Below are 17,163 nucleotides of genomic sequence, written 5' to 3' on the forward strand. Positions count from 1 at the left end.
ATCCTGAGTTGGAGGGGATCCACAAGGAGACCATCAAGTTGAGCTCTTGGCTCTGCACAGGACAGCCCCACAGGTCAGCCTTGAGATACAAGGTGATTCTAAACCTAGCAGCTGAGAATGCTCTTTGTCTCTTTGGTTCTCTTGTTCATGAGCATGGGGAAAAAAGGCCCATCAGTACAAGGCTGAGATTGGTCCCCAAATTGAATACTCTTGAACTACATCAGATTCAGATAAGAGAGTAACAGTGTAAACTGAGTGAGCTTATATGCACTGACTTTTTGATCTGTGTTGTGAAGTTACTTGAAGTTAAAATATTTCTTTAGTTTGTCTGTGTGATCTCATCTTTGGCTTTACACTCTTTATGTTCCGTTTACCGAATACAGTTATACGCTAAGTAGAATTACAAAGAAATTATGTATTTTGAGTGAGAAACCTGGGAGCAGTGTTCTCCTAAAATCAATGTCACGTTTGAACCAGTGAACTATTGGATTTTCAAGTTTTGTATTAAAAGTTTCTAAATTGTTATTATAATGTGTACTAATCTCAATAGTTTTTCCATGATGACTTTGTGTAATAAGAAGACCTTGCTATAGGCTAAGGTGGAACAGTTGCCTGGGGAAGTTGTGGATGTACCATCCGTGAAGGTGCTCAAGGCCAGGTTAGATGCAGCTCTGAGTGAGCAGCCTGGTCTAGTTGAAGGTGTTGCTGCCCACAGCAGGAGGGTTGGAACTAGGTGATCTTCAAGGTCCTCTTCTAACCTTAACCATTCAAGGATGATTCTATGAAGGTGAAAATATCAGCAATCCCAACTGACAAGTTTTAATGCCTTAGAGAATGATGCCTTCCTTTTTGCATCTAGTCTTGCCTTTAGTTCATGATGCCTTAAGATAAAACAATTTAAGACTGAGCAGTTAGCTGTAAGTCTAAATATGAGAGCAGGAAGTTTCTGAAATCAGTCTTTCTAATTATCAGATGCATTAGAATTATGTAAGCTGTCATGCAGAACTCTTCGGAAGACTGTGTAAGGAAAATAGTTGGCAGGAAAATGAAATAAATTTTTGCTTTACTTACATAAAAGCCTATCTCCTAAAATACTCTTACCCTGAAAGATTAGAGATCCACAAGTAGGTAAAAATGGATGTGCTCCATGTATATTGCTGTTTGAATTTACTTAATGACTTCTCAATACATGTTCACAGACTTATAGGGTGATTGAGGTTGGAAAGGACCTCTGCGGGTCATGGGTCCAGCTCCTGTCTGCTCAGGCATAGGCACCTAAACCACATTGCCCAGAACCATGTCCAGGCAGCTGTCCGAGGAGTATGTCCAAGGATGGAGTCTACAACCTGTCTGGACAGCTTCTGCCAGTGCTCAGTCACTTTTGTGGGGAAGTATTTTAGTCACTTTTGTGGGGAAGTATTTTCTGATTTTTCAGTTTGTTCCCATTGCCTCTGGTCCTGCCACTGGGCACCACTGAAAAGAGCCTGGCTTTGTCCCCTTTGCATCCCTTTCAGGTATTTATGTACATTGATAAGCTCCCCCCGAGCCTTCTCTAGAAATCTGCTGTTCCAAATCTCCATCCCTTCTCTCATCAGCCCTGTAGTCATCTTCCTGACCCTTTTCTGGACTCTGCAGCATGTTCATGCATCTTGTGTACTGGGAGCCCAGACCTGTACACAGCACTCCAGGTGAGGGCTCGCCACTGCTGATACAAGGGGCAGAATCATCTCCCTCCACCTACTGGCAGCAGTCCTGCCAATGAATCCCAGGATTACCAGTAACCTCTGCAACAAGGGCATATTGCTGGCTGATGCTGATCCTCATGTCCAACAGGTTCTTTGCAAAGCTGCTTTCCAGCTGCTCATTCTGGGATTGTGCCTCATCTGAGTGGTGCCTGGGGCTGTTCTTCCCTAGATGCAGCTCTTTGCACTTGCCCTTATTGAACTTGATGAGGTGCCTGTCGGCCCATTTCTGCAGCCTGTTGAGATCTCTCTGTCACAGCTGTCTGATGTATCTGTAGCTCCTTTCTGGTCTGTGTCATCTGCAGACTTGTTAAGGGTCCGTTGTGCCCCAGATCATTGGTGAAGATACGGAACAGAATGGGACCTGGTGTTGATCCCTGATGTACACTGATAGATACTGACCTCCAGGTAGGTTTCATGGCCTCCATCACCACCTTCTGAGCCTGGCCATCTAGCCAGTTTTCAGTCCGCATCACAATCTGGTCAGCCAGGCCATCTTTCATCAGCTTCTCTGTGGGGATTGTGTAAGGGCCAGTGCCAACAGACGGTACCCGTTTGTTCTCCCATCCCAGTGAAGCCAGTCATTTCATTATAGGAGGCCCCTGGGGTGCTCAGGCGTGACTTTCTCTGTGAATTTGGGCTCACGCTTCCTAGGCACCTTCAGATTTGTTCCATCACCTTCCCAGGGGTTCAGAGATTATCAGAGCCTTGACAATTCATGAATGGACAACTAACTTTTTCATCTTCTTGGGGTACTGGAGAAACTGAGCAAGTACATCCAAAAGCAGAATTATTACAGAAATTAAACTTTTGGAATTAAATGACATAAATCTCTTTTTGCTAGAGTCTGGGATGTAATTGAGTCTTGGGTAAAGAAAAATCCCCTCTTTTGTTTGGAAACTTCCTGTGTCAAGGTTATAAACTCAGTAGAAACACCGTAATGAAATGCAGTTGTCGTGTGTTTGTTAAATGTTTGGCTAATGTGTCTTTAGAGCACAATGGGTGCCACTAAGGAAAGGGACACCTACAGTGCACAGGGTGTGCTCTACCTTGAGCAGGGTTACAGTTGCATGTTTCCTCTGATGAAGTAGTTTGTATGTAATTTACAAGTATGTATACACTTTTATTTTAAAAGGATGCATAAAATATTATTGCTTAAAAAATGATAAGATTATCTTTTACACACACCCCCATGTATATATTTATAAACTTATTTATGTCTTGCCCTTCTCTAAAAGGGGAAAATAACTATATTAGTCTTTCTCAGTCTTTGTGCTTCTTCTAGAGGAAGAAAGTATGTCTCTGTTACCTTTGCATCAGATGAAGCTGTGGTTGTCATGCTAGGAAGGTTGTCATGCTAGGAAGGTTGTCATGCCCTTCTGTTACCATTTGTGATGCTGTGTGTGTACTTTGGTGCAGGTTGTATAACTGTGATGCTGTACACTGCTTACATGTTCTTTCCAAGCATCTGTACTCTGCCCACATCACACACACCTTTGGAGTTGTAGCCATTAGTTTTCATGTCCTTTAAGGTTAGCTAAAACTTAAAAAAAAGTCTTGCTATACTAATAAAAACTCTGCAGCTCTTGGACCATGTTTGAAAAGTTATTTTTAATAGTGTAGAAAATGAGAACTATTTCTTGTATCCTCTTCTGACAGATACAGCATGTGTCACTTGGATTCTGTGTTTATATTTCTTATACAGCCAGTCTTGGGTGAACATGATGGAAGGACAGGCAGCAATCTAGGATGACAGGAATTCAGGAAGACAGTGAAAACTAAAGGGTTGGGTTTCTGACAGGCATCTTCTGAATCTTGCTGAAGTAATGTAAGATGTTACCGTGTCTGAAAGGGATGGTAACCAACTCTTGCCAACTGTTACTTCGCTCTAAGTAGATGATACCATTTTCCTAGCACGGTAGAAAAACACTAGTCATAGAATCACAGAAGAGCCCAACTTGGAAGGGACCACAAAAGATGATCTTGTCCAACCTTTCCTGGGAAAAGGAACCTAGATGAGACCATCTCATGCCCTGTCCCAACTGTATCTTGAAAACCTCCAGCGGTGGGGGCTGTACTGTGTCCCTTATTGAGATTGCTCCAATGATTGTTCTCATCTAGCTGCACAGTGACATTATGGTATGCACCTGCACCTTCAGTGGTGACTAAAGTGCTATACTGGAGTGGGAGAGGGAGAAAGGGCAAGGGTTCCCTTGTGCTGCTCTGATGGTGGCAGGAGACTTGGTCAGAGAGCTATGGGCAGTATTATCTGAAACTGCTGACACACAGGTGCTGGGAGGGCTGGTGTCAGTGCTCTCAGAACTCTTCTCCTAAAGTTTTCTTATTTTAGGCAACAAAACCACAGCCCACAAGTTACAGCAGTTTTTTTTAATAAAAAACTTCCACTCTTCTGTGGTTTAATTTTATGTGCAGTTTCATTGTATTTGTTTTCATTAGTAATATAGTATGTAAGCAAACAAACTCACCATTGAACATCACCTTGGTTTTGCAATCAAGAGGGTTTATACTTGCTTCCAGATAGGTATTTGCTTTCCTTAAAGATCACAGAATCATAGAATAGTTTGGGTTGGAAGGGACCTTTAAAGGTTGTCGAATCCAGACCTCCTGCAATGAGCAGGGATATCTGCAACTGAATCATCCAATTTGACATTGAATGGTTCCATGGTTAGGGGATCTACTGTTTATGTGGGCAATCTGTGCCAGTGTTTCACCACACTCATCATAAAACATTTCCTTTTATCTAATCTGATATTCAGATATAAAGATTTCTATTCTTTTTACAACTGTTACAGAAATTACTTTGATGAAAGAGTAACAGGTTGCTCAAAACTTGCATTCAGTCATTTTACCAGTATATTTAAAATTTTAGAAGGTTTTGTCAGGAATTTTGGGCATCTTTGTTTAACTGAGTTGCTGAAAATGTAGTATTTTGTTTCTGCAAAGTAAAACAGGTGGATACCTTCACTTGGGATTGTTTTGCAATCTGATATTTCTAAGGAGCAGTCATTGTCCTTGCCCCTGTAGTGTAGTGTCTGAGTTTCTTGATGCTTTTTATTACACAGTGAGTTGCTTATTACTGATTCTCTTTAAATAAGATTAAAGTCTGCCATTTGAGTTAGTTTTTTGTTTGTTTTTTTTTTTTTTTTAAAGGTGATAGGGGTAACTTAGTGGTAGATAGTGGTAATCCTCCATTTGGAAGAATATTGGAAATTATCTGAGTATCTTGTTTGAGAGTGTGTGTGTGCGTGTACAAATAAAATTTATCAGTATAGACTTGTTTTTGGAAGATCTTGGAGTAACTCTGTGAAATAAGAACCAATTTCCTTTTGTGTTTTAAAGTCAGCAGGTTGTTTCAGTTGTGCAGTTAATAGCAGGTCATTAGTTTTAAAGAACCTTGCAAACTATAATGTTGGGAGAATATAACATATATGAAAACCACTGTGATTTTTTGCTTTTAGGCACTTGAATATTTTATATTTGCTGACATAGTGACAGCTTTAAATTGTCTTTCTTTTGTGTGGGTGTGTATATATATGTGTGTATATATATATATATATATATATATATATTATGGCAAATATTAAGGATACTCTATTTCTCGTTTGTCTTTTTTTTTAACTTTGTGGTGCAATAGCCAAATTATTTTGGCGCAAAGCCCCTAACCAACTGCATAGTGGGTGCTGTGAGTAGAATAGTGACATTTTCAATAGTTTGCTTAGTGAGCTGTATTTAAACTTAGAAAAAATAAAACTCCTCTGTTATAAATCACTCAGTATGGGCAGGATTGTTGTTGAAAGAAATTGGCAAAACTAGTAAGTGGGGCAATTCCTTAATCTCTTGATAAGCTATCACTTTAGCAGAAGCTGATTTATTACTACCTCAAGACATCCAGTTGAATGGCTTTATCACCAGTTCTATTACTTTATCTAATAAATTATGGAAGGATAAAGTTGAAATCTTTGTGAGTCCTCAGCACTTGCTTCTTTGAATTGACGTAAGTGATTTTTCAGTATAGGAAAGCAGAACATAAACATGTATTTAAAACTGAACATATGTTGGAATGCTATCCCTTTTTAGGTCTTGATTATTTGCTTATTACTACTTTTTTCTTTTTCTCTTGGAATGTTGTTAATCTACTGAATTATCACAAGAACTGACATTTTCCTTCCCAAATGGGTGCTGTTCAAAACAAGGTGCAGAGAAGTAAAAAAAAAAAAGGCTAGCTGAGACCCCCACAAGCCAAGAACTCCTAACATGCTTGCTTTAGTGTTCTTTCTTGTCCATATGGTAGGATGGAAAATGTGTTTAGTGTCTGGTAATTAAGGAAGTCAAATGGAAAAAAAAAATAAATCTAAAGGTACTTGTTACTTACTTAGTGTTTGCTAAACAAAGCAGCAAAGCTGTCATTCATCATTTTAAGATTCATTACAAGTTGATGCAGTAATAATTTTGTTTCTACACAAAGCTTTAAATCACTGGCATAATTAAAACAGGGCTGAATTTGGACAACAGATTTATATTAGTACCTTATTAAAATTAGTTTTAATTAATCATAAGAATTCAATATATGTTGAATCTATTATCTACTTTTTTTCTATCTAAAAAAATGCCATCATATAATTCATATCATAAATTGTAGTCTAATCAGGAATAACCTTTGGATTCTTCAGGAAAATTATATTTCTGCTCTGCTGCTGATGCTAAATAACTTTGGAGAAGAAAACATTAGGGAAAATGCCAGTTCTACAGAGAAATTACTTTTATTATTTAGCAAGGAAAGTGGGAAACAAAACATGTCACAAGGCAATTGAAGAAGTTTTGTTGTAAAATAAATAACGCTGAACACAGAGTAACCCTGAAGCACTGACTATGTTACTGCCATGTTTGGCTTGTAGTTGTCAAACTGATGTAAATTGTGTTCATGTTGTTTGAGAACAGACCTTCTCATAATGAGCATGGAATCAACAAATCAACATAAAAAATTGAAATTGGGAAAAGAAAACAATTTCACCCAATTTATGCTCTCCCCACTTAACATTTTTGCCATGTCTTGACTGTACTGCATGGAATATTCCAGTTGCAAGGATGTAATGAATAGCTTTGTGAAGTACTAATGAGTAAACAAATATTTGGAAATTTTTGTCCCTTTTTTTCTTTAAGGACCACTACACCAGGAGAGACTAAACTTCTGGCTTCTGAAGTCTATGATATCCTTCAGTCTTCCAACATGTCAGACATGGACAATGTGAATGAGATGAATTATCGTCGGCGGAAAGCACAGTTTTTCCTCGGCAGCACAAATAAGCGTGCCAAGACAGTGGTTTTGCATATAGATGGCCTTGATGATTCGGTAAGGAAACCTTCAGAGTTTGTGTAGATGAGGTGTACTGTACTGAGATTTATTTTAACCCCAGAAACCAAGTCAGGCTCCTTGTGTGACATCGTCAATTGTCAGCAATTTCTGTGAATGGTATTTTGAAGCATAAGATATGTATAAAATCTTGTATAAATTGAGCTTACTCAGAGCACCTAAAGAAGATGTTTTAAGGCAGTTTTCTTGATGTTTTTTCAAGGAAGAATAGAATAAACAAAATGCCTTCAGCATTTTCCACTTAAGGATCTCTTGTGGTTGTATAAGTGTGTTTACCTAAAAAAAGTTTCCTTTTGGTTATGAGAGATTTCAGACACCAGGGTTTTTTTTATTATTCTTAATTTAGAAATGCTGTATTTTGAGTTGGTTTTGCTGCATCTTTTCATTGTCTGTGAGATCTTTTCTACTGTGGTGACCAGAATGGCATTTGAATTAATGAGGTCTCACTGAGTCTTTATGCAATGTCAGAATAACTTCTACAGATTTATCTACCATACCCCTGTAGATAACACCCCAGGGCCATGTTTGCCTTTTTACGGCTGCCAAACAGCATGTAGGCTGTTTAAGCACGTTATCCAAAAGTGCCCTCCGGACTCTGTATCTTTCAGTTTTGTACCCATTTTAAATGATCAAACCTGATCCTTTGCTTTGTTGCTTTACGTTCTGCCAAGTAAGCATGTCCACAGGCCCAGTTTACCAGCAGCATACCCACTGTTCTGTTTTCATAAGACCATAGTTAATTCCTTTAGAAATAACATGCTGCTCTAGCTCACTTTACACAAATATTTTTTACAGTTTTGGCCTTCCAGCACTTGCTTTATCTAGAAAGGCAGTGCTTTGTCAACACCATTGGCTTTTCTACTCTGTGAAATTTTTTAAATTCAGTCCCATAGGTTGTTGTTTTTAAGCTTGTAGTTGATTTGTTTGTTCACAGGTATCTTCAAGCAAGAAATTTCATCCACTTCTACTTTGTGAGTTTAGATATTTTGCCTGTAGTCCAATTCTATCTTACAAGCATGTCTTTGTTTTCTTCAACAAATGGAACATAGCAATATTTGTCGAGTTTTCTCTCTGCAATGGTGAGGTAAAGGTATTGTGAAAAAGCATAGAGTATTTAGATATTCATCTCTAGAGAGCAAAACTGCAGGTAGATCACACCAGCATGTTTTCCTAGCTTGTTGAAAGAAAATCTGGCTGTGCAGAGGCTGAGATAGCTGGTGTATGTAGCTCTGTATTTCATCAGATTAAAGAAATGTTAAGAGGTGCTCATCAGAAGTTAAACATCTCTGTAATGCTGTTTTAAATGTTACGTAAGTTGAGACTGGGAGGATCATAAAACTTGTGAGCAACAAAAGCAATTTGGTTTCATTCAATAGTTTATTCCTCACTTAAGTAGCAGACAATATTAGGTTGCATGTATGAGTTAGAAAAGGCGTAGTGAGTAAACACAGAACTTTAGACATGGTGTTCTCAGTCATCTGAGCACATTTGCAAATGGAAGCTCCTGTTAGGAATGGTTGCAGATCCTACAAATACTTGTGGATTTCGAAACCTCAAATAGTAGATATTGATTGTTTTAGGAAGAAAGGGGAAAGGTCGTTTGTTGTTTAATTTGGTGTCAGGTGTTTTAATTTTAAGATCTAATAATCAAATTTGGTGATAAAGGTAAAAAAGGCAGTAACTCAGGAGTTTGTGGCATGCCCCTCAGTCAGTTTTCTAGTCTGTACGTTTTAGTAGTATTTGTGAGGGACATGGTAATCAAGGCTTGGTGTGTAAGAAAATAACCTAAATTTTGCCTGTGCCCATGCTTCAGCAGTACCATGCAGAAAAATGTTTAGTTGTGTATTTCTGGGGTTTGTGGCTACCTACTAGTCAAATATCTTTTGCAAAGTATGTCTGAGCAGCAAAGCTGGTGGCTGCCAAGCTGCCAGTTTTTTAAGGAGTTTGTGTGGACCTTAAGTTTTGTCTTTTAAGAAATGATTCACCAGTTACCTGATCACTGAAAGCCTCATTTTGAATTAAACTGAGGTGCCTGTGGTTTACCTGGGATCTTAAGAGTAAAAAGCTGAATTCTATCACAATTGCTACACACCAATGTATGAATTTAATTTTTTAGGCTAAGAAGCTATGAAAATGTTGCTTCCTGTGTCCAGAAGTAGGTTTAAACTTTTACTTGTGTAAGGCAGCCTATCATCTTTGCATCAAATATTTCCTTTGTATAGTAAAGGTAGCCTATCTGACAAAGTTATGTTTTGGAAAACACAAAAATGTTTGCTATTTTGATAAATAAACTTACACAAATGAATTGTTTTAATAAATATATATGCTAAACTGCTAAAAAAAACCCAACCCAATCTGCTTCACTTCATTCTTCCAGGGATTAAAAGAATTTAATTTGCTTGTTGTGCATACAGTGAATACTGACTAGTGATTATTTGGTAACTAATGCAAATATACTTTGACATAAATAATTATTTAAAGCCTTGAAGGAAAAAAAAGTTAAGTATATAATTATTTTAAACCTGTGTAAAGGCTGTCAGTTTGTCTGATACAATCCATCTTTTTTTCATCCCCTTCTGTGCTAGCAGTCTCTCCAAGTAGACTTTAATTCTTTTTGTTGCAACCATCTTGTGCAAATATTAAAAGGAAAAAAAAAATAGAACATTCTAAGGTAGTGTAGCAGATGCAACTAGTAGGGGTCAATGTAATGTTACAGCACAGTAGGTGATGTCACTTACTTTATACATAGCACTCTGGGTTATCAACCAAGTACTTTCCCTTTAAAATAAGAATTAAGTGTCTGCTGTGCTGTGATGTCTGTGAGCTGCCACAGATGAAGCGGCTGAAAGATACAACAGCTGCTTTGATGCATTCAGTCAGTATGGAGCCAAGGTGTCTGATAAATAGCAACTTAAACACTAACTACTCATCAATGAGCACTTCAGTCAGTCAGAACTTAACCAGAGGGGACTGTTTAGCTGATCACACAGAGAAAAACATTCTTTGCTTTTCAGCACTTTTCTCTAATTATTTACAGTTGATTCCATCCTTCTTTGACTTCTAAAGTGTAAGCAAATTTTTCTTTTGTGACAAGAGAGTCTTAATATTTGTGCACTAAAATGTAAGTCTTAGTTTTTCTGTTACTCAACCACACTTTTGTAACCGTGTGCTTTGAGACATACAGTAGCACCTTAACAATTCATTGTGAGCATTTTCACATGGTATGTTTTTAGTTGTGGGATTTTTGTTTGTTTTTTCAGTCTCGAAGGAATCTTTGTGAAGAAGCCTTGTTGAAAATTAAAGGTGTTATTAGTTTTACCTTTCAAATGGCTGTTCAAAGGTGCGTGGTCCGAATTCGCTCAGATTTAAAAGCAGAGGTAAGTGCTTTGTAACCCTCCAGATCCCCACATTATTGCATTCGGTTGCACTGAGCTCTTGCTTTTTTCCTGTGCATTTGTAGGCGCTGGCAACGGCAATAGCATCAACCAAAGTTATGAAGGCACAGCAAGTTGTGAAAAGTGAAAGTGGTGAGGAGGTAGGAGCCCTATCTTTATAAATACCAGTTGTTACAGCTCAGCTGTATCTTAAATATCAACACCTCTGCCCATAATATCTGAGAGTAGCAGAATTTTTTAAGTGTGAGTGCTACGCATCCAATATAAGGGGAATCAAGCATGTCCTATGTCAAAGTATGAATCTATATCCTGACAGTTATCTATCTGTTATACAGAAATTATTGTTCAGAAGAAGGACAAAAGTACTGTAATTGATTATCTCTAGAATGACATGAAAAGGGTCACAATGAATGTGCTAACTTTTCTTGGTTGGAGTTGCTTATGTGCATTTGTTTCACAACCACTAAAAGGTAGTCTGTATTTACTTGATGCTTTCTCTTCCCTGTTAAGCCAAAGCTTTTCTTGTGTATCTTCTAAGCATAGTACATTCTATTTATGTTCTTGCTCTACAGGGCAATGGGGAGGAGTCTCACAAAATGCATGCCTGTCACCCTGAAAATGTATTTATTATAACTTGGATTCATTCTTTTAAGTTACAACATTTGACATAATTTTAATCTGTTGTGTTCTACCAGATGCTAGTTCCGTTCCAGGATACTCCAGTGGAAGTAGAGCAGAACACAGATCTACCTGAGTATTTGCCAGAAGATGAGAGCCCTACTAAGGAGCAGGACAAAGCAGTGTCTCGTGTTGGGTCACACCCTGAAGGTGCAGCAAGCTGGCTCAGCACAGCAGCAAACTTTCTATCAAGATCTTTCTACTGGTGACTTGTATTTGGTGTTGAAAGACTGTGTGAATGAACCAACAAGGGGGCCAGTTTTCCATTGGTGTGGTGAACTGCCAAGTGCAATTTGCAATAAATCATCACAAAAATTTTAGATTAAGCAAATGTATGCTGCATTTTACATTTTATTGGACGTTTAGCCTGATAGGGCAGGGGTCAAAGGACAGAGGCCTCCAATCAAATTGTTCCTGCATTAGTTTTTCATGTAGATTTTATTGCTTCACTTTTTAAAAATGGGTCCACTGTTATATACCAAATGTTTATGCTATACCTATAGAGCTTTAAGTTTGACTTCACGTGAAACACATGGTAGAGAGAATCCATTCAACTCGTCTCAGGGCCTCTGTGAAAGAAAATTCTTAATAGCTCCAGTTGTACATTCAATGAAATGCCCTTTTCATTTCTACATCCCTTTGGACTAACATTGTTTTGTTCAATTTTCTAGATTTTGACTCCAGAGAAAAATACAGTCTGCCTCTTTTTTTTGCCTTTGTTTTTGCCAGCTGTGTTCACAGCATGAGCACGAGGATCCCCTTTTGCTGTTAAACTAGAATCACTACAGACTTGAAATGCGTAACCCTTTTATGTGTATTGATTCTTTTCCCAGCCTGCCCTTAACCATTGGAGTGCTTAAGATAAGAAAAAAGGGACTGAAAAACACAAATATGTATGCATACATTGTACAGTAAATAAACTAGAACATATTTGTAATGATGGGTGTGACTGACTGATATATATATATATATATATATATACATATATATAACTAATAAATACCACTGACTGCTGTTTAGGCTAGCTGGGAAGACTAGCAGAAAAAGCTGTGGTCTAATGTAGTGATTACCCATTGCAGCTCTGCCTGCAGAGAATAGAGGAATGTAGACTATATTTGATTAAGAAATGGTGTTTACTGTTAGGAAATATTTAATGGTAACTAAAACCTTAAACTTGAAGTATGAAGCAGGACAGAATGCCTCTTTTGCCACAGTGCCACACTTGTAAATTTTGACTCTCTTGTTTGTTTTCCCCTAACAATCCTGATATGCAATTACTGTTTCCTCCTAAAGACATTTCATGAGACTCCCATGAAAATACATCAGCTTGGCTTGAAAAACATATGTAAACAATTGGCTTTGCCCTGTAACTTACAGACAGTATAAGTTTCAAGATGTCTTAGTAATTCCTGTGAGCAGAAGTGATAATAAAAACAAAACTTCTGTAGGTAGAGAATAATATATCTGAGCTGTTAGTAAACACTGTGCGTGAACGGATTCAATACACAGTGCTTGAAAGCTGCAGTGCCCCTGCTTTGTTGCATCAGAGAAATACAGCTGAGAACTTTGAAACATGTTATAAACGTCCTTATACAGTGCTTTTTTGTGGTAATGTATTTGCTATAATATGAATCATATATACCACTTGGAGACTCAGAAAAGAAATTTAATGCATCAAAGTTATTCTCCTGTGCCTATGCACAAGGAATAAATAAAAAAACCCACAGGCTGTCAGTACTACAGAAATGCTGAGGATATGATAATGTAAAATAATAATAATAATAATAATGCAGGTCAGAGTTCACCCACCCAGTTGTTATTCTAAGAAAAAGAAATAAAACAAAATCTTGTTGGCAGACTAGATGTCTTATGTTTTTTTAATATATCTAGTTTATTTTTGATTCAGGTTTACACGCACAGATTGAAAATACAGGCTTTTCAGGGCATGTATTGCTTTAAATATGTAATGCTATTCATATTGCTGTCTAGGATGTTACAGTACCAAATGTGTTTGAGAAGTCCTCTGTTCTATAGCCATGAATGCAGAGTTTTGTTTTTCTGCATTAACATCTGTTTGCATTTGCATTACTGCACATCTATTTGCTAAAAGACTACACCCTTTGGATATTAATGGTTCAATACCAGTAGGTATTACAGTTCATTTGTGCATTCGGTCTGTAGGTGTGCTTTTATGACAGTATTGCAGCTCTTGTAGAACAGTTTAAGGCATCTGTAAAAGTTTTTGAAATACATTGTAAAATAATAAAGGATAATATAACTAAACAAAACATGACTGGTGCCTTTTTAAATGTCTAAAGAAAATCTGATGCCTTCTTAAATGTTCTGACATTTTTTTTAAGCTACTTGTGGTTTTATAAGTGTATTCATCTTTAATTTGACAGAAAGGAATGCAGATGTCCAGTCATACTGAGTCCTTTGCTGTATGTCACAGCCGGGCATTTGTATATCTGTAGAACATGCTTACATTTAAAACAAAAGTTTTTTGCAAAAGTGGGTAAGCAGATGATTCCTGAGGATATTATCTCAAATTCATTCTTACAGGGGTTTTTTGGACATTAGCTTTTATTTTTTAATAACTGATGCTATGCAGGTCATATTTCATTAGGGAAATTAAGAAAAATCAATTCTGGAGAAATTTCTTTGATAAAGCTGTTGGGGGGGAATCATAGTACGGACTCATTAATGTAATGCTTATACTTTTTCAGAGGTCAGATGAAGAATAAGAAAACCCTTTTGCACTGACCTAAGGATGTGACAAAAAAGAATTAGTACAAAATTAGAGGCTTCTAAAAAGATGCTGAACTGGGCCATGGCACTGGTATTGCATTGAAAAGTTGCAAAGTACTCAGTTGCCAAGGCAGGCACTGCTTTGCATCATGGTGGAAGCTCCTGACTTGTCCTAGGGTTATCACTGTGTACAGCATAATGGAATAATCACTACCATGTTTCCTCATTATAAGAGTAAATGCTGATGGGATAGGTAGAGGCAAAATTTAGGCTCCTAGCTGTGCCTCTGAGCAGCTGTCAAAGCACTGTAAGCAGTACAGTGAAATACATTATACTCTGGCTTTCCCACTCCTATGGCTTATTCTGTACAAAAATAGCTGATGTGGCTGAGTTTTGCCACAGGCTGTGTAAGCTGGCAAGGGGGGGGTACTGTGTGGGGCTAATTTGGAAGAAAACATTGACTACCTAGGCAGATGCAAACTGGCAGGTGTGAAGTACTCCTGTAACTGCCTGCAACGTAAAATAAAATGTGGGTGCGCCTTTTTGCCTCTGACAACGTTCTAGCTGTCAACTAGCAGAGTTTAAAAACACACCTAATAAAAATTAGCAGCACCACTCATTCCTGTATTCCTTTGGCAGAAGGCTGGATCATAGCCTTTCCTGTTTCTTTTTCTGTACCTAGTTATTGAGTTCCTGAAACCTTAACAACCCCTGTCTGTTAAAATTAAGGGTTGAAAACACATAGAGATGAGAATCATGTCTCAACCCATCTCTGTTGCTGATTGTAATTCTTCAGGAAAAGTTGAAAGCACATGATTTGGCAAAAGGGAGTGAGTGGAGGGGTCACTGGAGACTTTTTCAGTGAGGTACAGCATCTAATTAGCCCCAGGGGTGACTGCCTGTTGAGATTCCTGCTCTAAAGCTTAGTATAAAGCTATTAGAAAAAAAAAAATTGTCCTATTTGTAGTTTACAGAGGGCAGGCAATAGTCTTTGTTTAGCATGCATTGCAGGTTTTAAATAGGGTTGAAAACAGCTGATTTAAATTTGCAGTACTTTGCATGTATATAGATGGAGAGCAAGGTCTACCTCTAAGCTGACACACATGCCACATCAGAATTACATTATTTTAAAGTTTCTTCAAGCTACTGTTCATTTATGTGCGTGTTGCACTATGCAAGTGGCTGCAAGAATTAGAGCTTCCTCTGTGGAATAAATTAGGATCCTTTAAAGCAGTTAAAGTCTCAAGATACAAACACATCTCAGAGGAGATGCACACTGTTAACAGATTTTTGTGCCAGTTGTCATGGTAGAAGTTGTTTATTATGTTGGGATCTGAAGACTGCTATCTGGATCAAATTTCCAGCAGCTCTCTCTCTTCATGGCTACCAAGATACAGAACTTGGTAGCTAAATAATTTCTGCAGTGTTTAATACTTGCCCAGTGGCTACAATTCAGGTTGATCAGCCAGCGCTGCTTGTGCTGCTCTGATCTGAAGAGTTGAATAAAATCACAAGCGAAACCAAACTTCTTATGTCGAAAGCACTTCGTTGTCAGCAGTGCATGGCAGTATGTCTGACTGGCATAACAAAGGTCCTCTAAGTAGCAGTTATTAGAAATCTGAAAACCCACCATATGACAGAAGTGTTTTCATTTCCTATCAGACCACCAACTTGAAATACAGAAAGTAAAGGGGTGTTGTTTGAGGTAATACTTCGCTGTTTCAAACCTCTTCTCTTTGAGGTCCTTCTGGGTCATGACATGGTAACCCACCGGTGCAGGGGATTGCTGTGTCAGCTTCTCTGTGGGAACTGCCCCTCTGGATGTTTGCTGGTGAAAGGGGAGGGTGAGATCCCTCGTGAGCCCATGGTGAGCTAGCAGGGAGCAGCTGGCACATTGTTCACACCTAAGATCCCACAGACATGGGAACATACATAAAACAAGGTCTTTAAAAAAGGGTTTTTCTATCGGCCTCATTTTACAGACTGCACAACAGAATCTGTTTACCCAAATTGCTCAGGAATCCTGGGAAGTGCAAAATTTTGTGAGCTGTCTTTGATTCTTAGTTCATGCTTCACTTCATAAATAAACTGAAATGCTTTCCATTTTAAGAGGGACCTTTGTACTGTCAACTTCTCTGGGCTGGAGTAGGAAAGTCAAACCTGTCACAAGCAACTTTCCTTATTGAGTTACACATTTTCTGCATCAGGATGTTGAAAGGCAAGGTCAAAAGCCAATTTTCATCTCAAAATAGTCCTTACTGATTTGTTGAAGTTCTAGGTAGCAAAGAAATTTTTGGTAAAAAATATCCTTTTGGCTTTTTTTTTTTTAATCAGCTATCTTTGCATATGTTATATTTCAAAAGCTTTGCACAACATGATGTATTTCAGCAGTGCTGCCTGCATAAGGTGCCCAAGGCATCTGCAGCTTTCACCAGAGTTAAACCACCCTGACCATGGTATTTGTGCTCTTTCCAGCAGTTAATGTTATTAGTGGGTTTTAATCTTTAACATTTCTCTAGGGAGGTGTTGTCTGTTTCTAGACTCCCCAAATACACAATATTATGTATCTTATATAAATGTAGTGTTTCTTTTTAATTACTTGTTTTGGTTAGACTCCCTTCCTGCCCCTGTGTATAACACAGGTGGAAAGTGATAGCACACCAGTGTCCCTTTTATGGTGTGGCCTTTTGGCCATGCTTCCTTCAATGGGCAAGTATCCATGGTGTATTGTTTTGTATTTAACTTTAAAGGGTAAATAGATGATCCAGCACAGGCAGTCCTGATTTTGGGGAGGCTGGAAGGGAGTGGAAGGAAGCTGGAAGACAATTCACAGGCAAAGAGACTTCTCATCTGCAAAAGGCTGCTCCTCCTGGCCAGAGGAACAGCGCTAATTTAGCTTTACATGAGACTATCTAAAGGTGAGGATTTAATTTGCATTACTGCAAGATTAATTTTGTTTTCTGAATAAAAACTTAAACTGCCATAATGGATTTTTTTATTGTAAATCCCTGTATTATTCATATGGAAGTCCCACATTCAGTATTCACAATGCCATTCAGATTCATAATCTCGGTATAAAACTAGCAGCTTATACGTTGTCCTTGGGTTTCATGGCTTTACCTCCTTTGCTACAACAAATATGTGCTGTAATGTTTTAGCAAATAACCATTATTGTTTATACACTGTAATTCAGTGGGATGTAGTAAAT

General features: G+C 38.0%; 1 protein-coding gene across 5 annotated transcripts in view; it reads left to right on the forward strand.

The window, feature by feature from the left end:
* Nucleotides 1-13,495, forward strand: part of ARMC1 (armadillo repeat containing 1) — a 35,284-nt gene extending 21,789 nt beyond the window's left edge. For all 5 annotated transcript variants that reach the window (XM_086886853.1, XM_086886875.1, XM_086886870.1 and 2 more), the window contains 4 exons: nucleotides 6,924-7,113; nucleotides 10,395-10,511; nucleotides 10,595-10,669; nucleotides 11,225-13,495. In XM_086886853.1, the coding sequence (XP_086742979.1) occupies nucleotides 6,924-7,113; nucleotides 10,395-10,511; nucleotides 10,595-10,669; nucleotides 11,225-11,416 (574 nt within the window). In that variant the 3' untranslated portion in view covers nucleotides 11,417-13,495. The remainder of the gene's footprint in view (nucleotides 1-6,923; nucleotides 7,114-10,394; nucleotides 10,512-10,594; nucleotides 10,670-11,224) is intronic.
* Nucleotides 13,496-17,163: the final 3,668 nt, after the last annotated feature.

The sequence above is a fragment of the Cyanistes caeruleus genome, chromosome 1 (genome assembly GCF_971803275.1).
Source record: "Cyanistes caeruleus chromosome 1, bCyaCae1.hap1.1, whole genome shotgun sequence".
NCBI lineage: Eukaryota > Metazoa > Chordata > Aves > Passeriformes > Paridae > Cyanistes > Cyanistes caeruleus.